Source organism: Marmota monax, unplaced genomic scaffold (genome assembly GCF_021218885.2).
Source record: "Marmota monax isolate L192 unplaced genomic scaffold, Marmota_monax_Labrador192_F-V1.1 WCK01_AAM20220418_F8-fsc00051, whole genome shotgun sequence".
In the NCBI taxonomy this organism is placed as follows: Eukaryota; Metazoa; Chordata; class Mammalia; order Rodentia; family Sciuridae; genus Marmota; species Marmota monax.
In genome coordinates, this window is record NW_026695202.1 from 4,873,943 (window position 1) to 4,898,671 (window position 24,729).

The window sequence follows — 24,729 nt, forward strand, 5'->3', positions numbered from 1 at the left end:
TTAGATTTCAGTGTATTATAGCAACACTCCTTTACTTTAGTACATCATGTTTTTAACATACCATCACAAACATATCAATGTTCCAACCCTTCTGGGTGCTCTTCCTTCTGAACAATTTTGAGAACAATTGTTCTAAAAATTTCCCACATCACACACACACTGCCATCTCCTCCCGCACCCTCTCTTATTATCATCTACAGAATTATTCCATTTTTAACTTAACCTGCATCTTATGTAACTCACCTCATTCTAGCTAAATCAGTGTGTGGTGACTGTCTTCTTTCATGCACGTGTGCCACCTGATCCAGCCAGCCCAAGACAATACGGGGTCCACATGGGAAATTTTTAGACTTCTTGCAGTTGCCCTCCTCTCATGATACCACTCAAGGGATAACTAATGGGTTCTTGGTAAGCTGTGTAGCCCTGGATTTTAACAGAATCCTCATCCATCCACACATGTGATTTGAAATTCTACTTCTGCCTCATTGCACTCGGTATGAATTTCTTGTGGAAATTATGAAACTTCCCTTGGGAAATTTCCTCTGGAACCTGGTGCGCCTACCTTTTTAATCCCCCAGCGCTACATCCAGGAAATGCTACCAAAAAAAAAAAAATAAAAGAATATTAACTGGGTAGCGTTACTTCAGTATAGCAGAATCCCTCTGGCAAACGCTCCTTTCAAGATGGAAGCATCCAGGTAGGACGTTTCAAAGTCCTCGTCCTACCACCAGGCTTCATGCTTTTTTCTCCTCTGAGAAAGGGACTAGGTTTAGAATCCAAAAAGAAAATGACTATCGCGCTTCCAGATAATTTGTAACAATTAGGCCCCTTTAACTAACGTTTTTCCCTGATCATTTTTCTCATTCTCTTGTTCAAAAAAATCATGTCTGAAGTGTTTTCATAATAAGAAGACACAAGGTTTCTGCAGTACCTGGTTATAAAATAGGAACCGCTTCTACTTTCTGGCTACTGGAAACGCCTTTCTTTTCCCACACCCAGAAGACCCCTGAACTGGGACCCCCAGCCTCTCTGGAAGCTGTTTTCAGCCTTCTTGACTCTTGATCTACACCTGAGCTTTGTCTCCTCTCATGAGTATGGGGATCTGTTCGTCCTCCTTCGCCCTGGAATCTCTTTTAGATCACTTCTTGTTGGAGAATCGTTGCCTACTGAGGGTGGATTGAATTTATGGAAACAACCAAAAACCTGGTGACTAAGTTTGGAGATCAAACTGATGGAGACAATGCAGCCTAGGGTCACCAACAGAGGCAGACTGTAGCAAGATGAGTGGCTTCCTTATGTGCTCTGGAGGTGTCTTTTGATGTAATGCCACACAGGACATGGGGAATTCATGCAGTTAGTGGACACCTGCTGACTCCAGGTAGAGGAGAGCAGAGCCAGTGAATCCAAGCAGCCTTGAGCTGCCTTAGCTCCCAGTGCTTGCCTGTAACATGGGTACCATGGTCCTCTGCTCCAGTGCTTTTCTAGAATAAAATTTAATACTGAGCATAACACTTCGTGGTTAGTGCCTGGCCCCCAGCGATGCTCAGTGGATGTCAGTCCCTCTTTTCATTACTTATAGGAGGGTAATTGTTTAGACATGTCATTTCCCAAATGCTAGCCTGTAACTGGTATTTCTTTAAGAACTGCACCCATAAAATTCACGTGTGGGTATCCTCCAGGGTGTCAATGAGTCACGTGACCACCACCTCAAAGAATTCCAGCAGCTTCTCCAGCACTTCTCTTCTTCCCACCCCCCGCCCCCAGAACCCCCAGCTCTGTCTGCCCAGGCTGAAAGAGAGAAGGGTGGGATTCGCGAGTAATTAAAGGGAATTTGGAAGGCTGGGGTGTTGCGGAATGTTAGATCAGTAGCTAGAACAGCATGTGGTGTTCTTTAGGCAGGCTTCATTGAATCCACACAAAAAGAGAAAGAGGGGCTGCCTGCCCGTCTGCTCATTTATCAAACAGCGAAGCTCAACTTTCACAGCTCCACAAAAGTGTTTTACTGTTTGCTGAGTCTTGCTCCAGAAATTAAAAGCTGAACAGCCTTCATGGGGCTGAACCGACCTCGCATTTTGAGACTCAAACTAAATTGTGCTGGGCTTTCAGATTCAGGGACCAGTTGATTATTTGGTGAAAGGAGAAGAGAATAATTTGTAATTTGCAGCCCATAAGAAACACTTAAAAAAAAAAAAAGCCAAACCCCCTTCCCACAGGGTTTTGTTGCGACTGCAGGGAGGAGGTGCCATCTGCAACAGCGCTTTCTTTGCTCCGAGTGGGAAAAGTCTTGACCTCCATTTGGGTGAAATGTGACGTGGCACTGAGCTTCCTCCCATCCCCCACCCCGCTCCTAACACGCTTCCCTTTCCTCATTTCAAATTGTCTTTCTCTCTTTTCGGAGGAGGAGAGGATTTGGCCATCAACTAGTTTTAGGTAATAGAATTTTCACAACCAGCATCAAATATTCTAATCACACAAACCCAGTGCTTGGGAGAGCGCGATGTGTCTCAAAAGCCTGTAACTGGATTGATGAGGATCTTCTGAAAAAACCTAAAACGATGAAAGTATATAGTGCTAATTCTGTGCAGGAGGAGAACAGGCTGGAAAGGATGGTGCTGGAGGGGAAGGGTTAGGGTTAGGGACAAGGGAGGCAGGGTGGGGTGTTAGCAGACGGACCCCTGCCCCACCCCACCTGGCAGCTGCTCAGCTCTCTCCTCACCTGCAGCCAGGGGTACGGTGAAGGCTGCCTGGCTGAGCTCCTGCCTCCACCAGCAGACCAGCCTGGGTGCCCATTCTCTACCACCGTCACCCTGCTGCAAGCCTGGGTCCGCGGGGTGAACTGAGCATCACTTAGCAGAGAAGGAACCCGAGGCTCACGTGGAAGAAGGAACAAGAGGATTTTCTGCTTTGCAGTTTAGCACATTTTTTCAAAGTGTTAATGCCCTTCTACACTTCCTGGAAAGCAATTTGACAGTGTGTTTTCAGGACATAGACATGTTCTCCCCTTTGATCAAGCAGCTTTCCATTTGAGAAACTATATTGAGGGGAAAAGAAAACAAAGACAAGAATAAAATATCAACAAAAAATCATTATACACAAAGCTGTTGCTTATAGCATTATTTATATCAACACAACACTGACAACTTCAGTGGCCAATGACGAAAGCAGTGATTCATTCATTCTTTCATTTATTGAGTCAATGAATGAATGTACTCAGCTGCATTATGTCCTGCCTGGACCCTTGCAGTAGCCTGCAGACTACTCCTGCTTCCACCCTTGCCCCCTCCAGTCAGTCCTCGACACAGCAGCCAGACTGATCCTTTTGTCCTTAAGTCAGATCTCATCCATACTCCCCTCCTTAATTCCTCTCAAGTCTCCCTATCTCACTCAGTAAAAGCAGAAGTGCTTATGAAGGCGTGCAGTGCCCCACACGAGCCCTGTCCCATCAACCCTTCTCAGCCTCCATACTTCATCTCCTACCACTTTCCTGTGCTCTGGCTCTGCTCCAGCCACATTGGTCTTTTTCTTCCTGAAATAAATCAAACTGGCTCCCACCCCAGGGCCTTTGCACTGGTTGCTCCCTCTTCTTGCAACTCTCTCCCCTCAGATGGCCAGAGTTTATTCCTTCTTTTCCTTTATTCACCACTCATATGCCACATTACCACTGAGTCCTCCAAACTCTAGCAAAACAATACCCCCACCTTCAAGTTCCCTTATCCCTCAGTAGCATTTATTCCCCTCCGTGGCATTTCCCTGATATAAGATAGTGACTTTTTCATTTGCTTAATTTTGGTCTTCTCACAGACTGAGATGTCAGTTCCTTAATATAGGCTGTTTCGGTTGTGCTCAGCACCGTGTCCCTTGGGCCCTGGCAAAACACCCACTGACAGTAGGAGCCCAGCAGCTGCTGCTATTGAACAATCTGAGCCCTGTACCATCAGCCACCCCTTTATGGGTTTTGAGGCTGCAGCTTGTTGAACTCGAGGAATCTCGGTAGAAAATGGGCTGGAGATCCAGTTCGTGTAGAGTGTGAGAGGCTCAGGGAAGGCCTTTGTAGAACTGATGGACCACTGAGTAGTCACAGAGATTCTGTGGAGGAGCTGGGGAGGTGCTCATCAGAAGACTCAAGATTTCAGTTAGAATCATCAAAATGGCGATATTACCAAAAGTTCTCTATAGGTTTAATGCAATGCCAATCAAAATCCCAACGGCATTTCTTGTAGAAATAGAGAAGGCAATCATGAAATTCATATGGAAAAATAAAAGACCCAGAATAGCAAAAACAATGCTAAGCAGGAAGTGTGAATCAGGCGGTATAGCGATACCAGACTTCAAACTATACTACAGAGCAATAGTAACAAAAACAGCATGGTACTGGTACCAAAACAGGCGGGTGGACCAATGGTACAGAATAGAGGACACAGAAACCAATCCACAAAACTACAACTATCTTATATTTGATAAAGGGGCTAAAAGCATGCAATGGAGGAAGGATAGCATCTTCAACAAATGGTGCTGGGAAAACTGGAAATCCATATGCAACAAAATGAAACTGAATCCCTTTCTCTCGCCATGCACAAAAGTGAATTCAAAATGGATCAAGGAGCTTGATATCAAATCAGAGACGCGCCGTCTGATAGAAGAAAAAGTTGGCTACGATCTACAGTCGGTGAGGTCGGGCTCCAAATTCCTCAATAGGACACCCATAGCACAAAAGTTAATAACTAGAATCAACAAATGGGACTTACTCAAACTAAAAAGTTTTTTCTCAGCAAAAGAAACAATAAGAGAGGTAAATAGGGAGCCTACATCCTGGGAACAAATCTTTACTCCTCACACTTCAGGTAGAGCCCTAATATCCAGAGTATACAAAGAACTCAAAAAATTAGACAATAAGAGAACAAACAACCCAATCAACAAATGGGCCAAGGACCTGAACAGACACTTCTCAGAGGAGGACATACAATCAATCAACAAGTACATGAAAAAATGCTCAGTTAGAAAGAGGAGTGAGTTCAAAAGATCTGTTGTACAGCACGGAGACGACAATTGATAGCAACATACTGTACATTTAAAACAGTCATTTTAAAAAGAGAGAAGTATTATGAATTGACGCATGTTAATTAGCTCAATTTAGCCATTTCACAAGGTATGGCATATTTCAAAATATCATATTGTATACCATAAATACAATTTCTATTTTACAATTTAAAAACAAATTACTTAAAACAGAATTCGATGGACCACATAATTATGGTCACCAAAGAAGTCACCCAGGAAGGATGTCTGGGAGGAAATAGGTGCAAGATGAGCTTTGAAGGATGAGTGGACGCCAGGCAGCAAGGGGCAGGAGCCAAAGAGAACAGCTGGGGGAAAGTCCGGCTTGAGAGCACGTGACATCTGGGAACCATGGGGTCATGCAGTGTGGCTGGAGCACAGGGACTGGGTGAGGCGAGCTGGAAGGAAGGGGGCATCGGGTGGGGCCTTCTGGGTGTGGACCTAGTCTAGAGGGGCCTGACTGGAGCAGGGTGATGAGGGGACTTTGCAGCAGTCCAGCTGAGGATCATGGTCCTGGGCTGGCAGAGTCAGGAGGATGCAGGTCGGATCAGGATGTGGTCAAGATGGAGGGTGGAACTGGGTTATAGATGGAAAGTGACAGGTGCAGCCGTGGTTTGGAAAGGAAGAGCTCTGCCTTGGTCAGGGCCTTGGGCAGGGTTCCTGGAGAAGTGGAGTGTATGCTGGGGGTAGGGGGTGGGTGGGACAGAAGGCAGGAGGCCTTTAAGGACACGGTGGTGAGGAGGGAGAGAGGAGGGCCTGGGGAGCATTCAGAGAACTGTGCAAGACCAGGTGGTCAGGACGAGTCGAGAGAAAAGACAGAAGTATGTGGGCTACTGGTGACTCAGGTGGCCTTGGAGGAAAGTTGGAGACCTCTGAGTGGGCTGATCATTCCATCAGCAAATCTACTTGGTGACCTCAGTTATTCAAACCAAAAGATTTTTTTTCCCCAATACTAGAAATGGAATCCTGGGTCTCACACTCTCTACCACTGGGCTAAGTCCCCAGTCCTAACATTTCTACTTTTTTCTGGATGTGAGCAGATGCCTAAGAGGAGATACCGGGCTGCCTGTGGTATCACCATCCCCTGGGCTGTTTCCACTTTCCCTAGCTATAGGAATATGGAGAGATGGAGCCTGTCCTCAGTGGAGGCTGCTAGAGCATGCCCAGAGAGGCTCAGAGTAGTGAGGGGACTCGGGAGAAATCTTCCCTGAAGATGGAAACAAGAAATCATCTCATTCCTCAAACACACTTAATGTGGAAATGCAGGAATGTGACCTAAATGATATCACGGCTGCTACTGAAGGAACAAATGAAGGGTTTGGGGGACATTTCATTCATCTAGAAGCAATAACGTTGGTGTGGTGGAGTGTCCAGTCAGGCTGGGGGCATCTTGTGAACTGTGTAGCTCCGTAGATGGCTTAGGGTCTCAGGCCTCAGTTTATCCATCTGTACAGAGAGAAGAGCAGCGGGGTCTGGTGCTCCTGTGGTTTCATGGGACATGAAACAGGGAAAGTGGGAGACAGACACTCAAAGAAGGAGAGCAGTTTCTCAGGGGTGGGAGGGGTTACTGTGGGCTTGGTGGTCCTGGGAGAGAATGTAGTATGAACGGTGGGAGGACCAGTACCAGCATGGAACCTGGGGAGCTGGATTTGTGGCTGGGGACTTGAGCAGGAAGAGGCCTCGTGGAGCAGCCTGCGGGGCCTGGATTTTATCCAGAGCAGGCTGAGAGAAGGCACCTAGCACCTCCAACAAAGAAATGAGTTGATCGCATTTGCCCTTTAGACAGAGTCTGCTGGTGAGGTAGCAAGAATGGAGGCAGGGCAGCCAGTGGGAGGATGGGGTGGGGGTCGGGAATGGAGAAGCAGTCAGAAGCTGCCGGGCACAGGAGATGTCTGGAAGGCAGGACCAAAGGGACATCATCGGGTTAAGCAGGGTTAGGAGCCTGTCTTGGGTGACTCAGCAGGTGATGCTGGTCACAAAGATGCAAACTGCTTGCATGGATACTATTCAAAAGGAATAAGTGAAAACCCTGGCACAGGTTTAATCACAGATAAAATTGGTCAGTGAATTCCCAGTCCCACGTCATGACAGTGCCAAGAATCATAAATGCATCGCTTGTGTGCAGTGTCAACTCACAAAAGTGGAACGAATGGCCCCAGAAGACCCGTCCCCACTTCTCAGTGGGCCAGAGCTGCAGCCCTTGGTCCCTTGGCCTCGGGCAGGCATCGGGGCTCTGCCTGTGTGTTTGGAGGATGTTGTGTGGGAGACCATTCAAATAAACACTTTGGAGGACCTCAGAACCCAGCCCAGTCTCTTAAATCAAGTAATAATAAGACTTAGCAACCAAGCACAACAATGCTGCTTTCTTTTATTATTTACAGCTGATTTGCAGGGAATGGGGAGTGATTTACTTTTTAAAGAGAAAAAGACAAGAAAAACTAGCACTGTAGCATGTTGGTAGATTTTCGTGCTGCTTTCAAGATTTTCTTGAACTTCCTTTTTCAGTTACGAATATTTCTAATAAGAAAATGCCTTTCCATTTGCATAGAAAGTTGACTTGGTACACAAATATCATCCAATATGTTGTTCTACCCACAATCCCACTACCTTAACAAATGCCCATTTTCATTTCTCCTTGTGTGTTCCTACATTTGTACATGAAGCACAACCACAGCATAACATGGCGCAGGTCTGCTGTTTCACTCAGTATTTTGCCATAGCATTTTTTCACAGCCTGATGGTTCTGTTGCCGTCATTTCTAATGGCACGTGAGTTCTGTTGAGTGCATGTGCTGTCCTGTAGTTAGCCATTCCGTCATTGGACATTTATATTGTTGCTAATTTTCCACACTCGTTAGTAGCCCCACGCTTGGTTTTTTCCTTCCTTTTAGATGAGTTTCTTATGAGTATTTTGGGGCTCTTTATATATTTTGTAAAAATGCCTTCAGGAGGGGCAGTACTAACAAGTATTGTCTTCAGCAACCTGAGCACTCCCAGCTTTGACCTTTTCACCATGTCCGCCAACATCAGAGGGTCCAACCTGGTGCCTCACTGCTGTGCCCGTTTGCCTAGGAGAAACCTCCCAGGGCTGAGCATAAGGAAAGCACAGCTCAGCACCTAGCATGCGCTCCCCTTGTTAAAACTGGGACTCTTAAAATTCTATTCTTTTGCCTTCCCTGCATGGATGGTTGGGAAACTCAGAACCCAAATCATCACGTTTCTAACCAACAGGAAGAACTCCCAGCTCCACTTTGACGCTTTTCTTGTGTCCCCTCTATCTACACCAGCATCTTCATGAGCAGCGCGTCAGATCCTCATTCTGAAACCTGTCCCGTGATGAGGGTCTAGAGACTTTGGCCATCCCTTAGCCCAGCGTGATGGGGCCGCTGAGCCTCAATGAGCTCCTAGACCACACGTGGGGGCCAAGGGTTTCAAGAAGGCTCTCATCAGCCCATCTTTAATATTGCATTTTTTTTTCAGGGCGCAACAATCTGGGAGGGACATAGAGGAAGAGAAAAGCCCAGGTCCTTAGTTTAACAAGAGTTAGTGTGAAAGATACTGGGATATGTCACTAAGAAAGTCACACCCTCACAGAAGGCGCAGAACAGATTGAATCTTTTGTTCACTTTCAGGATGCTATCACTCGTGATATAATGCTTTATCACCAGAATATTTTTAAAGTTCTTTTCTTTTTTACTTCCAGAAGTGGCTTTGTGATGTCATCACATTAGCTTCTCTAAACATCCTGTGATCTTTTTCATCCATTTTCGGATGAGGAATTGCTGTCCCACCCATTCTCTGCAGTGAAGATGGTCAGCTCCCAACATAGGTCATCTTCATGCCACCCACTCTGGATTCTCAGTTCCTTTTTCCTTTGGCCACATCTTTTCCATCACACAAAGGCCAAGTCACTTAGGGGGCACCATCACCTGTCCCCCCCAGATAGGGTAACTTCATAACTTCATAACTCCTGAATCCTTGGATATCACAGGAGGAAACGAAGGCAGAGAGAGGTGGAGTAGTATGTTCAAGTTCAAACAGCTCTCAGGATCCCAGTATCTGTCCATTGAGTGAGTGAGTAAATCAGTCAGTAAGAGTACAGGCATGGGGGAAAGATGGTGTGAATGGAGGGAGAGAGATTCATCCCCATCTCTGGAGAAAGCACTCGAGGTTTATGTCCTACCAGAGGGAAATCAACTACAGCCTCTCTTCCCGGGGAGGGCAGTGCCAGGCTGCTCTCTGACCATGCATGTCTGCTCAGTGCTGAGCTAAAAGGGAAGAGGCCCTGGGAGAATTCAGTTAGACTTGAAAAGTCAAGTCCATGGAATTAGAAGGATATGAGTCATCAGAATAGTCAGTGGTAATGATGGATAACACGGAGTATTTACTAAGTGCTAGGCTCTGCTGCAAATTATTTACACACATTTACTTTTTAAATTTTTACAAGTGTTCTCTAAGGGAAAGGTTCTTATCATTCCCATTTCACAAATAGGGAAAGTAAGTCATTTGCATGTGAAGTTGCCAAAGGGCATCTAGCCTAAAAAATACTGAGCTCTGACCTGATCCTGATCCGGTAAGTCCAAATGCACAATTCTTACACACAGCCCCTCCTTTGTACTGGCTGTCCATGAACATCATCTCAGAACCCAGAAAGAGGCCCCTGATTGTGTTTCCAGCGAGGCGATGGACTTTGCTCCAGGTTGCCTGTGAATCTGTTTTTGTCCTGGGCCATGGCGGTTACCATCCCTCGTCTGCAGACAGGTCAAGGATGGTCCTGGCAGGGATCAGAGGTTCTATCCTTCATTCACAAATATGAATCAAGCTCTTCCATGTGCCAAGCCCTGTGCAAGGTCCTGACTGTCATGGACCTGCTCTCATGGACCTTGCATTCAAGTAGGAAGAGACACAAGCTTAGTGTGCAAGGTAATTCTAGATGGTGCTAAGTGATAAGAAGACGTAAGTCAGGGCCCAGTGGTGGCCAGGGATGGGGCTGTGCTGCTCAAAACTGGCTTGTCCAAAAGGCCTGTGGGCATGACAGTGCCCAAAATTCTGAAAGGTTTGAGATAAGGAGCCAGCTGGAGGGAATCTGGGTGGTACTGCAGGAGAGAAAAGCCAGAGGGGAGCAAGGTGGGGGCAGGGCCATCACAGAGGCTGAGTGTGGGTTTTGGTTTCAGGTGTGACAGAGGGTTTTGAGTGGGGGAGTGGATGTTCTAGTGGTCTAGAATGCTCTTCTATGTTGAGTAGGACGGAGTGCAGCACAGAGGGGCCAGGTGAGAGGCTCTCAGGATCGGAGCCCACCACCATCCGGGAGCTCCCCTTTGTCTCCCCAGCCCTGTCTCCTCCAGGGTTCCACAGACTCCTAACAAGTCATGGCAACAAGAACCTGTCTTCTTCCCTTCATATGATTGTCATTTGTAAAAAACTCAGTCACTGTGCCCCAACTTCAGCCTGTGGGTAACTGATTCTTGTGTTGACTTACAGATCATAAGGCAGCAGTTTCCTCAGCTGACCACCAGAAGACTCGGGACCCGAGGACAGTCAAAGTAAGCACTCACTGCTCTGCCGCCCACAGAAGGGCCTCTCTGGGCCTGGAGCTAGGCCGGACGCCAGGCTGCTCATCCTGACCTCTGTCTGCAGGCCTGTGCCCAGAGGGAACACGGAGGAGCTTTAGGACAGTGGCTCCCCTCTCTCAGGACCACTGGGAGAGAAACCCTTTAGCAGCTTGGAACCCCTTGGGCCCAGCTGTTCGATGGAATCTGATTTTGTGCCACCCTGTCTTAAAGGATATTTTTTGTCAAATAGGCTGGACATCATTTCAAGGAGCACCTTGTGGCTTCTTGGACTAACTCCAGATTCCTCGGACTGCTTTTGCTGAGCAAGCTCTGCTCTGATAGGATCTAGCAGGCCAGAGGAGCAATGGGTGGGTACTAACCCCACAGGATGCTCTGGCTGGTCCAAATGGCCTGTGGTACACCAGGGACGATATCCTTGTGCTAGGTACTGGGGACATTCTGGTGGGCAAGACAGACAAGAAAAAGAGAACTGGATTTCCAACAAAATGGGGAGGGCTTCCTGGGGAGGTGATGCTTAGGGAAGACCTGAGGAGGCCACCACAGGATACCTGTCTCCCAGGTGTGTCAGAGAGAAGGGGATCTCTACCTGCTCAGAAATCCACAGCACAGGACTTCCCTCAAGGATGTTTCAAAAATTGTTGGAAGTTAATAGGTATTCCATGGAAAGGACAGGGGCCCTGGGGGTTTGGCTGACCCTGAGTTAAGCAGCTTTCTTTGTTATGCTAATGTTCATTGGGACTCCACTAGAGGGTGCCTTAGCATGGAGTGAGCAGGTCAGCAGAGTGAGCTATGAAACCCTCAACAATTTTTTTTTTTTTAAACAACCATATAGGACTTGTAGGCCTTCTTTCTGAGGGTGTTTCAAAAGCATGCCCATATTGTCACCTTATGCAAAACCCCCACTCCTGGCAGCAAACACGTTCTTATCCTTCAACGAGGGGTAGGGGGTTTGACTTTGGAAACATTAGGGAAAGCAAATGGATGATCAAACTGGGGAAAACCCCGTTTTGGGTAAAGTTCTGAGAATAATGAGACTAACTTTTTTTGTGTGGCTCAGAAGCTGTCGGGGCAAACTCTAAAGGGACTGCCAGAAAAATTTTGAGCAAAGGACATCTTGAAATAAATTCCTAACCATTTTCCAAGGTGATTACTCTAAAGAATAAATTTGTGGTATCTGTTTAAAGTTTTCAACCTTGATGAGCTTATGCAGTACAGTAGTCAAGTTCTTCCATCATTATTTGCTGGTGAACACATTGTAGAAGATACAGAAATGTTGGTTGAAACAGAAGAGTGGACTGATGGATGGATGGAGGGGTGGGTGTCGAATGAATGAAAATGATGATTTTTGTCCAACTGGGGTCTTTAAAGAGTCACTGGTCCAATAATACATTGTCCCCATTTCCAAGAAGAGTAGAAATAGTAAAGATAGATAGTAAAGTCAGAGAGAAGATGGTCAAAAAGAACAGAAGGTTTCCCATCCTGCATAAACTTGGAGAAAGTTCCTTTCTGTTTTCATGTAAGAACATGTTTTTGTTTTCTTTTTCTTTAACCTGTGGGTTGGCAAATGGGACAACATCCTCCTTATAAAATTGTATACTCAAGCATATTGTATCCTCTCCAGAAGGATCCTCCCAGGTCTACCTCCACCCTGGCAGCCCCTGGAAAGTCAATGAAAAGCTCTCCCCCAGCAAATCCACCTTGATTGAAGAAACGTGGGGGGGTGGCCAGTGAGGAGTGTTGATGTGCCCTTCAGAACCAAAATAGAAAAGCTGAGAAGGGACCAAGAGCTTTATTGTGGTTGCCAAGTTTAGCAACATACCTGCTGATTAATCAAGAAGTGGTCTGGTCTAGACATACGATAACTATGTGTATAGATAAATACAGACATAGAGATAGACACACATGACCTTAAGTTATAAAGGGGAACTTCTTTAAGTGAGGGAGGCTTGTCCTAACTGCCTTCCCACGGAAGGGTGATTCTGGAGCCACCGGAACTAGCCCCTCCCCCAAGGAGTGCCTCTGATGGAAAGGCAGTTACGTGACAGTTGGGCAGTAGAAGACACAGACGGCAGATATCAGCTCAACACAAAGAACTTTCTGATAACTATATCGGCTTAAGATGAACTGGGCCGCCTTTGGAGGGCCCGAGTTCTTCGTCCCAGGAGGCATTCAGATAGAGGCGAGGTGCCCACTCAGCAGAAACATCACAGAATGGTACTAGAAGTAATGGGGTTGGGAAGGGAAGGTTCTGTGTTTAGCTCCTCCTTCCCTGTGAGAACCTTTCTGGTTCATCCAAGTGCCTCTCGGTTCACTATCTTGTGACTGTCACCACATATCCATGGGTAGAAAAAAGTAGTGAATATGTTGTGCAGTGTTTCTGAAAGCAAGGTCCCTGAGGGCCTCAGGCTGGTGTAGCCCGGGACTGTGAAAATCCAGACTTACTAACCTGGAATCTTGGGAGCAGGAGGAGCAGGAGTCTTACTGTTAGTCAAGTTTGAGGATCCCTGGTTTAGTGGTTAAAAGCACTTTATAGAGGTTCAAATCCTGCCTCTCCGACTAATTCACTGGGGGACCTTGGGGTTGTGACTTAAATTCTCTGGACCTTACTTGCCTAGTCTGTAAAGTAGGGGTAGTAATTGGTTCCAGTCTTCTGGGGACTTAGTAAGATTAAGTAAGTTCATCCCTTAGTACCAGAGATTACCCTGATATGCTTCAGGGTCGTGCTTGTTACAGTGCTGATTCTTGGGCCCTGTTCACAGATGTTCCAAATCAGTAGGTCCCAGGAAGGGGGTCTAAAAATTTCAATTTTTGCTAATCTCCCTAAGAGATCCTGACACATCTCAAAGTTTAAAATATTACTGTGCTGTTTCTGCTAATGTAAAATAATGACTTTATAGTCAAACAGACCTGTAGTAAAGAACATGTTCTTGTCCCAAATGGCTCTAGGTCCCTGAGCAAATTGCATTGTCTTGTCTTTAGAAAAACAATAATAGTCCTCATTTCATAGGGTTATTTACAAATCAATGTATGTAAAGCACTTTGCAAAGTATTCAGTAGTAGCAGGTATTCATAGATGTGGCTGACATCCAAACAAAGCATAGCTGCCAACCCTTATTGGTTTTGAGGAAAACATGACTATTATTAAGCTCATTTTGAGTTAATAAAAAGTTCTGGTCTTTTTTCGACATTCGATGTCAACTGAAGCATGGGATTTATCTTTTTAAAAAATACAGTTCTGTGAGACTGTCATTTTTTTTTTATTAACACAATCATAGGCCAGATGAATTTTTGTTGGAATGCAGTTAGCAGTCATAAACACATCCTGCCATTTGGGTCCCCACAGAGGGGGACACCAAGTGCTGTGCCCCTGGAATCATATGCAGTAGATGTAAGAGATCAAGTACAAATGGAAAAATTTCATCCCCACTCTGCTTTGCAAAGTATTTGACTTAACATTTTCTGTAGGAGGCAATTTTGGTTATTTTTACCTGCCTGATTGATGGCTGGCAACATGGAACTTTGGTTTAATTCTAGTTTTCAAGAGATATCAAGCCTTATAGGAGAGTTAACACTTCCAGCCCTGGGGAGCCACCTTGGCCTTGGGTGAACCCCACCACCAGCACCAATTCAGAAAACCCCAGCTAATTATAGTGCATGCGGGCCCCCCTCTGTCTCTTTGTGGCCCAGGTACCATTACTACGGCATTGCGGTGAAGGAAAGCTCCCAATATTATGATGTGATGTATTCCAAGAAAGGAGCCGCCTGGGTGAGCGAGACGGGCAAGAAAGAAGTGAGCAAACAGACAGTGGCATATTCACCCCGGTCCAAACTTGGAACGTTGCTGCCAGAGTTTCCAAATGTCAAAGATCTAAATCTGCCAGCCAGCCTGCCTGAGGAGAAGGTAACCACACCTGAAGGGGTAGCCGGAGTGGGTGGCTCTCTCTCTCTTACACACACACACACACACACACACACACACTTACATTGCAAAACAGTGACTTTAAATAACATAGCAATTTTGTTAGTAATAATGTATCAGTACTCGTTTCTTAGTTGGGACAAGTGTACAGAGTCATGTACAATAAGGACAACTGGGTGTGAGGTCTGTGGGAACTCCCCATATTATTTTTACAACTTTTCTGTAAATCCAAAACCATTCTAAAATTTTAACGTTTACTCTGACCTATCTACTGCCTACCTTTCTCATCCTCTATCTCCACGTCTCTCTCTCATCTTCTCAACTCTATCATCTACCTATCCACCCTCCTACACAACTGTCCCAAAACATTATGCTGTCTCATTTCACAAGGGAAAAGCCCTCTCCTGTGGATTGCTTTTCCACAGAATCAAGCTCTTTTTCCCATGTGCTATGGGGGATTTGATAAAAGCTTATAGACAATAAAGATTATATGGATAGAGTAAATCAGAAAGTTCTGATCACAGGGTATTTGGGGGCCAGCAACTAGAGAAACTAGCCTGGGGAGGTTTTCTGGGAGCACCACGTCTCTAACATGCCAGGACCCCAACATGCATCTAGCTTCTACTAAGCCTACAGGTCACTCCAGGAGCAGGAAGGGACCCAAGTTCTATTTCCAAGAAGCTTATAGACTAGCAAGAAGATAGATGCCTGCTTAAGAAAATTTAATTTATATAAAATGCATGTCTATATTATTAAATGAAGAAAAAGAACATATCTATAAAGGACTTTTTAAATCTAAGAACTAGATAAATATTTTTTGTCAAATTTGTTTTTTTGGTCAACAAACTAATTGCACCATGGTAAGGTCCCTAAATGAATGGAAGGGGAGATGATTGTTGTTGTTGTTTTGTTTTGTTTTGTTTTTTACTGAGTAGATTTCAAAAGAATTTCCAAATTTCTTATGGTGATTTTAGCAGAAGTACTTCTTATAAATACACATTGGGTTTTAGTTTTTCAGTAATTTATCCAATGAGGAGAATTTGGTTCAACAAGCCCCACTGAGTTCTATGTGCTGGACACTGTGCTAGGCCCTGGGTCCAGGAGCATGGGTAACATGCCATTTTTATTTTCCTAGAGCCTGCAGACTCAGGGTGGACAATGGGGGCAGTGAGAGGAACCAGGGCTTTCTGTATCTCGGGGTGATGCCCTGATAGAGATGCACACTTCAGTGCCATGTGAGCCCAGAGCAGGGGGTTGGGGCCCGAGCACACCACCTAGGGAAACCAGTCCCTCCAACAGGGAACGAATGAACTTAAACCCTGAAATTCCAAGGGCAGCCACGATGTGTATTAATGTCTGCCTTTGTTGTTGATCCTCCACCCGCCCTGCAGGTTTCTACCTTTATTATGATGTACAGAACACACTGTCAGAGAATACTGGACACTGTAATAAGAGCCAACTTTGATGAGGTAGGTCAACAAGTGTTGAGCTGTGAATACTCTGTATTAAAATATTATACTTGACACTAGCTCCTACTTCATGAGCTTCTGCCAGATGCTGGGCCTGGTGTCTAGAAGCATTTGACCCCCATTGGCTCCCCTAGTCCTCACAGGGACCCTACAAAGCAGATGCTATTATTATTCCCATTTTACAGAGCTTATATGTGCATAGCAGGTGACATGGGTTTTCCTTGATTTAACTAGTGAACCATGTCCTGCCATATTGGCACACTGGGAAGACCATTTTGCCTGAATCTCAGTATACCCAGAATTACAGATTCTGAAAAATAAGAAAAGAGTTCTTATACTTTGGATTTAGCCTTTTCCTGAGGCCATCTACTTTGCTGGCCATCTACATTTTATTTTATTTGTTTATTTATTTTTTTAATATTTATTTTTTGGTTTCTGGTGGACACAACATCTTTGTTTGTATGTGGTGCTGAGGATCCAACCGGGGCCGCACGCATGCCAGGAGAGCGTGCTACCGCTTGAGCCACATCCCCAGCCAGCCATCTACATTTTAGTTGCTGGTTACCTCTAAAGGTCTGATCCACATTCCCATCAAATCCTGCCTATAGGGCCATCTTTAAACACAAAAATGTAAGCATTCCATTTCATTTTTACAATTAAATAAAAAATAGAGAGGAGGAAGTGGAAAGGATGGAGGCACCTATTATATAACCACATCGACAATAAAATCCTGATGCCTAAAATGCCATCCCAAAAAGCCTTCCAGAGGGATGGCAAGAAGCCACAAATTTTACCCTCTTAGCTGGAGCCCTTGCTGTTTGAAGAAATACATTTCAGGCAAAAAGAGCAATAACATAACCCTAGAATTGGATATAAACATTTAATTTGAGGGAAGATAATGTAGGAGTGAAAAAAGCTGTAAAAATCAGTAGTTATTGGTAGAAAATACGTTGGAGATTCCTTTTGTGTTTTGTGGGATGGGGAGTCCTATGGAGGAGGGATGTGAAGATGGTGTAAGGTACACAGGCTCTTTGCCCGTATTTTCCTGCCTTTCCACAGCTGTGCCTCAAGGTAGCAGGTGTTTATTGAGCACTCATACTCACTGTTACCCGACTCAGAGACTCAGCTCCGAAAAACAGAAGTGTTTGTTGGTAGAGAAGTACTCATCTTCCTCCTCTTGGCTAGATTCCTAAAATGTCCTTTAAAATCTCCAAATTACTTGAGCGACCATTTTGGTGGAATTTTTTTAAGAAAGAAAAATGGCTGCTTTCTCTTAAACTGTGGTTTGGCTATGTCTTATGTTCCACAGATCACTGAGATCCGGGCAAATGATGAATCATGATTGGTTAAGACAATGCTTTGCTGTACAACAAATAACCCTCAATCTGAACTGATTGGAAATTTGTTCCTCATGTCAAATCCAATGTGAATGATCTCAGTTGTAAGGCTGTTTTCTGGGGGTGGTTTAGGAACCGAGGTTTCTTCCATCTTATGGCTATAGCCCATCCCAGAGCCTTAGAGTTCTATTATTCAGCTGATGAGAGAGGGGAAAAAAAAAAACTATAGGAAAGGTATAATACTCCCTTATCAACTCAAAAACAAAACACATTACCATTACTGTTGTGTGATTGGCAAGAGCTGGTCCCATGATCCCATCTTGACACACCTGGGGATGGGAGGCAGGGTGACTCATCTCTGGGCAGCAGTTTACACAATATGGAAAAAAGACTCCAACCTATAATGGATAGCTGTCCCTCCACAGTCCTCTCTCATGTTCCCAAGCAGCTTTATTTAACTCAAAACTCACTCTCAGCATCTCATTTCACTTCCATTCCCCTAATTTCAACCCTTACTGAGCACCCAGTGTTGCTACACAAACCTTTAGAGAGATGTGCGAGACACAGCCTAGAGAGCATCAAGGCATGCAAGCTAGCTGTCAGGATGCAGGACATGCAGTGAGTGGTCCAGTGAGTGGCCCTACAGGAAAAGCACCACACTCGGAGTCCCAGGCTTGGCTAAAAAACCTGGCTCTGCCTTAAAAGCCTCAGTTCCTGTCTTAGAAATGAAGATAAAAATAGCATGACCAGTTAAAAACTCTTTATGAACTGTGAATGGTCATAGAAATGCTTATTAGATGCAACCCCCCAAAATTGAGAGACTCGCCCTTTGTCACCTGACACCTTTAGTCTGAAGTCCATTCGGCTTCCCTGGCAGGGATATTGGCTGATCAAGACATGATTCATTGTACGCAACCACAAAAGTGGAGGAGGAGGGGGTTACTTTACCTTTGAGGAACACAACTTTCTCCTTCAATGTAGAAAAGTCAGTGGCAAATGGACTCTGGGTGTCTCTGGCACACCTTGGCCTTATTTTTGTTTGAATCTTCAAAATCTTTGATATTGATCAAGATTACAACTTAGTACTACAATCCTAAATTGTCTTATTTGTTTGCTTGCTTATTGTTTGCTTCTTCTACCACATCATAAGCCCTGAGGGCACAAAACTTGCCTGTTTTCCTTCGGTAATGGCCAGGCACACTCTCAGGACATATTTTTTGGGGTGCCTCAGGGAGTAGATTGGTGGATGGATGGGTGGGCGGGCGAGTGGATATAAAAGATGAAAGAACATAAATTTGTATGAAGGGGACTCCCTGTAAAGTCTTCTCCAGACAGTATTGCACAGCGAGCTGTAACATTCCCACAGCGCTGTGTTGAGCCCACCACTCAAATCCACCATTTATTTATTAGCCTGTGGCCATGAGCAAAGTAATTACCCTGAGTCTCAACGTCTGTTGTTGAAAAAAATGGAGATAATAATTATACCTACCTCATAGTAAAATACATGGGATATATATGAAATTGTATGTATGAGGAGTCTTATTTTGTGCCAGAAAATAATAAATGGTAGGTATTTAGGGTGGTTATTACTTTCATGAGATCTTTTCAATCCTGTGGCAACTAAGTGCCCCAGTTACCAGCCTTCAGATGTGTCTCTGCAAGCAGCCAATGTGTAAGCAATAAACTAAACATGGACCTGGAATAGAAATAGAAAATTTGCTTAGGTATTCTTAAGAAAATCTCCTGATACTTTTTTGGATGAAGGGAAAAAGAGCTGAGAATTTAGGAGCTTGAAACAGATAACCCAGAAATTTTACATTAAATAATCTTTTTCAATTATTCCCTTTCACTAATAGTGCTTGCAAGGAATTTGGAGAACCTATCAGAATTAGGTTCTTATTAGAACCTAATAAGAACTTGTCTTATTAGACATATACTTCATGCGTTAAATGCCTACAATGCCAGGCATTTTATGTAACATTATTAATGATCATTTTCTCCACATTAGAAAAGCTGCTATCTCCTATATGTCCTGAGCACAGATAATGAACTTAAATGCACACGGCCAAATTTGAGCTCTTAATTTCCTGCCCCAAATCTGTTTTCCCCAAATTTTAGATCCTCACCACCCTCCATCAGCTGCAGCTGCTGAAGCCATAAGCCCCGATTCTTGCCTGTTCCTCCCCTTGCTCTCCAGTCTGCCAGGAGGTCAGGTCCTGTCTCTCTCCTGAAGAGAACACTGTGTCTGTCCATGTCATGCCTTACCTCTAGGTCTCAGTTCTTGAGCTTTATACTCTTTTTTTCCTCCTTCCTCTTCCTTCTCACCCAGAGGAACCAGAACACTGATCAATAATAAATGGCCTAAATCAGATAGGGAGGGAGGTCTCAATGGGATGACAGCCTTTCTACAAAACCATCAGGAAACTGGGGAGTCATCAGGGCTCCCCATGTAGTCTGAACCAGTTTGAAACAGATGCCTGCTAAAGACACTGGTTTCCCACAGATTTGTTTTACTCTACACAACAGATGATCTTTTCCAGACTCTTTGCTAGAAACTGACTGCATATATGGAGACGGATATAGAGATATAGATAGATAGGGCTACATTGCAAGGGGAGCCAAGTAAGGCAGATGCATTTAGAATCTACCAACTCTTAGGGATCAACCAAACAGAGCTTCTTACTCAGAGTGGGAGGAGCAGGCATGAGCTGGGAGCAGGACAGAGGAGGGTCCTTTGGAGGGTGAGTACCTTGTCCAAGATGGTGGCCATCTTCAGCCCCAGGCTGGGCCAATGGTCAGCCATCAGATATCTCAAATAATAGAATAAGAACCTTGAGAGGTGAGCAAAGCCACCATGGGGAATCCTGGCTTGGTGACACTCACAGACTGAAGGCAGGGGTACCCTGAACACTTGGGCAAGTGTACACTGATTTCATGGGCTTCGTAGTGGCGGTGCCTCTGTTAATGTAAACAACAGCAATAATAGCAGCTAACCTTTACTAAACACCTATGCTGTATGAAGCCTGCAATAAGTACTTTATATGAATCTTTGCCAAACCTATGTAGTAAATACCACTAGTGTCCTCATTTCACAGATAAGGAAACTGATGCTTAGGGATATTATACCCCTAGTTGTTAGTGGAGCCAGGATTAGAACCCTGTAAGTCATTCTTTGCTCATCCAGATTTTGTTTTAATTTTCTATCTGGCTGAAAACTTGGCAATATTTTAATTGTCATGGAATAAATCAGGCTATAACTTAAGGCTTACAACTTAAACATCTGACTTCATTCATTGCTTTGGTCATGCTTTTGGAAATGAGCATTTTCTCCCAGGAAGTCAGAGGGGTCTTTCCTTTCCCCCAGCTCCTTATCCAGAGCTTACACGGGGAAAGTCTGTCCACAGGAGGCCGTGCTCAGACCTCTGGGCTGGAGTCAAGCAGAGTCCCCCTCTCCCTGGTGAGAAGAAAGCAAGAGCCTCCTCCTAGAAGAGGCCAAAAGGATGCTGTAGGATTCCAGGATAAAAGTTTGGGAAGTGGACAGCAGCCCGGGGAGAGACATGGCCTTAGAAATAGGGTATAAGCCCAGTTACCACAAAAAACAACAAATCATCCAGGAGACCGATTGGTGGAAGGACCGAGACAGAGGCTTAGTGACTCTGGGTGTGGGAGTAAAGCTTCTCAGCTATAGTATCACCATATTACAAGAGAGGAGCTATGCAGAACACCTGGCACAGAGGAGGCACTCAGTAAGGAAGGCTGATGGCAAGAACACCAGCCCCAAAGTACCGAAGTAGCTCCCACATTGATCAGGATTGATTTGGGGAAACAGGAACATGTAAAATGCTACATGTGGGGTTCAAGACTGTCCATCTGAGGGGGAAAAAAGGATACATGTGGTCCAGAAACCAAGTTGGGCCCATTCGAATTTTAAAAATTCAGAATTCTTTGTTCCCCAACTTTAGGATGGACTGCTCCTCAATGTCAACTAAATCCTGGATACTTGGGGGGTATTTGTTACACACATGAGTTCACCATGGTCCATTTCCCTCCAATTCCCTTACCTTATCTCCACCCCTGACCCCCTATTCTATCCTGTTTCTGAGCTCACATGTTGAAAGATGTTGGTGGGGGAGCACCAAGGGGTTCTCGCTTTGGACATACACTCCACCATCTGTCCACCAACACAAGGCTTGAACTCCTGCTATGGTCACAATAATCAGAATTCCATTTTGAGTGCCTGCTGTATTCCTGCTCAGTGCTAATGGTCTAGGGAATAACGTGAAAAAGCTGATCAGCATGTTTCATGGCCCATGTAGCTTTCTGCCCAGATGTCACCACCTGCCATTCCATCTGGGCATCAACTGGCTGGGCTCTTTGGGAAAAGGAAGATATGGGATGTGAAAAGTCCCTGCACTTGACCTTGTTTTGGGCGCATGGATTTGAATTGTGCATGTGGCCCTTACTCTCTTCCCTTTGGCTACACTCCCAGTACCTGCAACTCCCACATCTTTCCCTCCCCCCCTCTGTCCCCTGAAGCAGTGGTCTCAAGAATAAGGAGTACTCATGATGTGACCTTTTAAAAACCAATACCCCACCCTCCCTTCCTTAAACACTTCTCAGACATTGAAAAGCATTAGAAGGTCCAAAGGGCCAGTGGGTTAATGTGCTTCCCTCTTCAGGGCAGAGGAGACCTCAGGCTGTCTGTCCAGTAGTGCAGATGCCACACACATGCGCAGGGATGGCCTGGGGCGGGAGGGGCTCCCTACATCACACCAGGCTGCTGCAGGGGAGGTAGATGACAGCGCTGCAGACTGGGCTGCCTTGGCAGAGTCCCAGGGCTCTCCCAGACAGCCCCATCTAAACTCATGGTTTTCTCTCTGGGTCGATACAGGTTCAAAGTTTCCTTCTGCACTTTTGGCAAGGAATGCCACCCCACATGCTGCCCGTGCTGGGCTCCTCCACGGTGGTGAACATCGTCGGCGTGTGTGACTCCATCCTCTACAAAGCTATCTCCGGGGTGCTGATGCCCACTGTGCTGCAGGCGTTACCCGACAGGTGGGCACGCGTGTTCTCATCTCCCCTTGTGGAGGATCCCTGGCACTGATTACTCCTGCTTCTCTTTTATTGATTAAAATCATGTACTGTCCCCTGGCAAGATCATTAACACTGAATTTTTGAAAATTAAAGTTCATATTTTTGAACATAATGTTTATATTTGAACCATTTGTGTGGTTCAGAATTCCAAAGGTAAGAGTTTGGTATACAGTGAAAAGTCTCTCCCCTGCCTCCTCCTGTTCCCAGACAACCCCATCACTCCCTAGAGCATCAAAGCCAATCATCATCTTGGGGGATCCATCCTAACCTGCTATGCTCATGTAACCAACGCATACTATATTTTTCTTTTTTGGTAACACTGCACAGACTGTTGCGTGCCTTGTTATAAAACAAAATAACCTCAGCTTGGAAAGTATGCTGGACAGCTTACAGGGGCCCCATAGATTCATTATCCATCACACTCCATGCTGCCCTCTGCCTGGGGTGCTGACCACTTGGACTGCCCCATGGGCTCCTCCCAGGGAGGGAAGGACAAAGAAGTCAGGAGATTCTTTGGCCCTCTCCCCGCGAGGTTGCCTCTACTGGCCATGTCCTTCCCCAGAACTTTACTCCCTTTCAGGCAGTCTCTCTTCCACGTCATCTTTTGGACCCAGGGGTTGGTGAGAACCCAGCTGCTCCTTGCTCCAGGTTGCAAGAGTCCCCTACACCTGTCCACACCTCTAGGACTTGTCTCTTGTAAATAAGTCCTCCCATTTTGAGGGGCATCTGTTTCTTGTTGGGACTGTTTCAGAGAGAATTATTCCACATCAGTTTATAAAGTGCTTTTTTTTCTTTTCTGCAACTGTACATGCTTCCGCCATATTGAATTTAATTGGTTCTCTAGATGTTTCCAGTCTCATAGACCACAGGCAATGTTGTGAGGAATGACATTGTACCTACCTTCTTTTCACAGTGGAGTGTTTTTATTTCCAGTGGATGCTGTAATAAAGTACCTCAAGCTGAGTGGTTTAAAACAACATAAATGTATTCTATTCATTTTGTCTCTGCAGAGACACTTGTCACTGGATTTAGGGCCCAATGGGTTAATCTGGACTGATATCAACTGGAAAGCCTTAAATAAATTGCATCTGCAAAGGCCTTTTCCAAATAAGTTCACCTTCACTGGTTCTGGGTGGACATGTATTTGGGAGCCATTATTCATTTCTCTGCGTGGGGTATATATTCCTAGAGGGCCAAGTTCCTGGTTCAAAGGACATGTGACTGATACTTTTCTTAGTGAAGTTTTGATTTTCATTTCTCTTGAGTATCTCTTCTTATCTATGAGCTATTTATATTTTCTTTCCTGTGAACGCTGGTCTTATCTACTTCCTATTTTGTGACAGATGTTTTTTATATTGATTTAGGAGCTCTTTATTTATTATGGATGTTAACCACTTGTATGTGATAAAGAATCCCAAATATTCCCACCTTGTGCCATATGAAAAAATATATTTATGTTTATATTATTTTGAGTTTATGGGTTGTTTTTATAGTATCTGGATTTTGTGTCATAGTTTAAAAAGTCTTTCCTGCTCCATTTGTGAAATAATTTCTCCATGGCCTGTCTCAATCCTTTTATGGTTTAATGTTTTATTTTTCATTTTTTTTGCTCAATTTAGAATGCATCCTGGTATAAGATATGAAATCCCAAGTTCACATTTTTTCTGTAGCTCTCTTGTCAAACCATCCATTAATTATTCAGATTTTTTTCTTTACTTATTTGAGATGCTTCCTTTATCATATAGTAAATTTTGTATGTACTTGGGGCTATTTCTAAACCTCTTATCCTATATTACTGATATTTCTATCCATGTTCCAGGATCACTTGTTTTAAGTTCTGTACTTTTAAAAACATATTCTAAATCTAGTAGGGCTAGCTCCTCATCTTACTTTCTTTTTTGAGAATTTTCCTGTTACGGTCACATTTTATTTTCCAGTATGAGCTGTTTTAGCGTTGGCTTATTGATTTAAATATACACTACTTATCTACATACATACAATAAGCACATACACACTGTGTATACACACAGGAGATTGTACTACATGTGTAAATCAGTTTAGGGAGATTTTTATCTTTGTGAAACTGAAAACTTCTAACTTAGTCACAGTTTACTTTTCCATTTATTGTGACCTCCTTTTGTGGCCCTCAGGAATGTCGTAAATATTTTTCATATAAATATCCTATATTTCTGAACAGATTTATTCTTAGCTATGTCATATTTTTGTTGCTTTTTCTTTTTTCCAATACTGGAGATTGAACCCAGGGACACTCTACCACTGAAC

The 24,729-nt window shown here is 44.6% G+C and overlaps 1 protein-coding gene across 3 annotated transcripts in view; it reads left to right on the forward strand.

Annotated features, from left to right (window-relative positions):
- Window positions 1-24,729, forward strand: part of Rfx4 (regulatory factor X4) — a 161,249-nt gene that overhangs the window by 76,500 nt on the left and 60,020 nt on the right. For 2 of the 3 annotated variants that reach the window (XM_058574262.1, XM_058574261.1), the window contains exons 5-8: window positions 10,536-10,597; window positions 14,315-14,528; window positions 15,938-16,015; window positions 22,244-22,407. In XM_058574262.1, the coding sequence (XP_058430245.1) occupies window positions 10,536-10,597; window positions 14,315-14,528; window positions 15,938-16,015; window positions 22,244-22,407 (518 nt within the window). Of the gene's footprint in view, window positions 1-10,535; window positions 10,598-12,610; window positions 12,842-14,314; window positions 14,529-15,937; window positions 16,016-22,243; window positions 22,408-24,729 lie in introns of those variants that run through there. The other variant, XM_058574263.1, reaches the window with a different exon arrangement.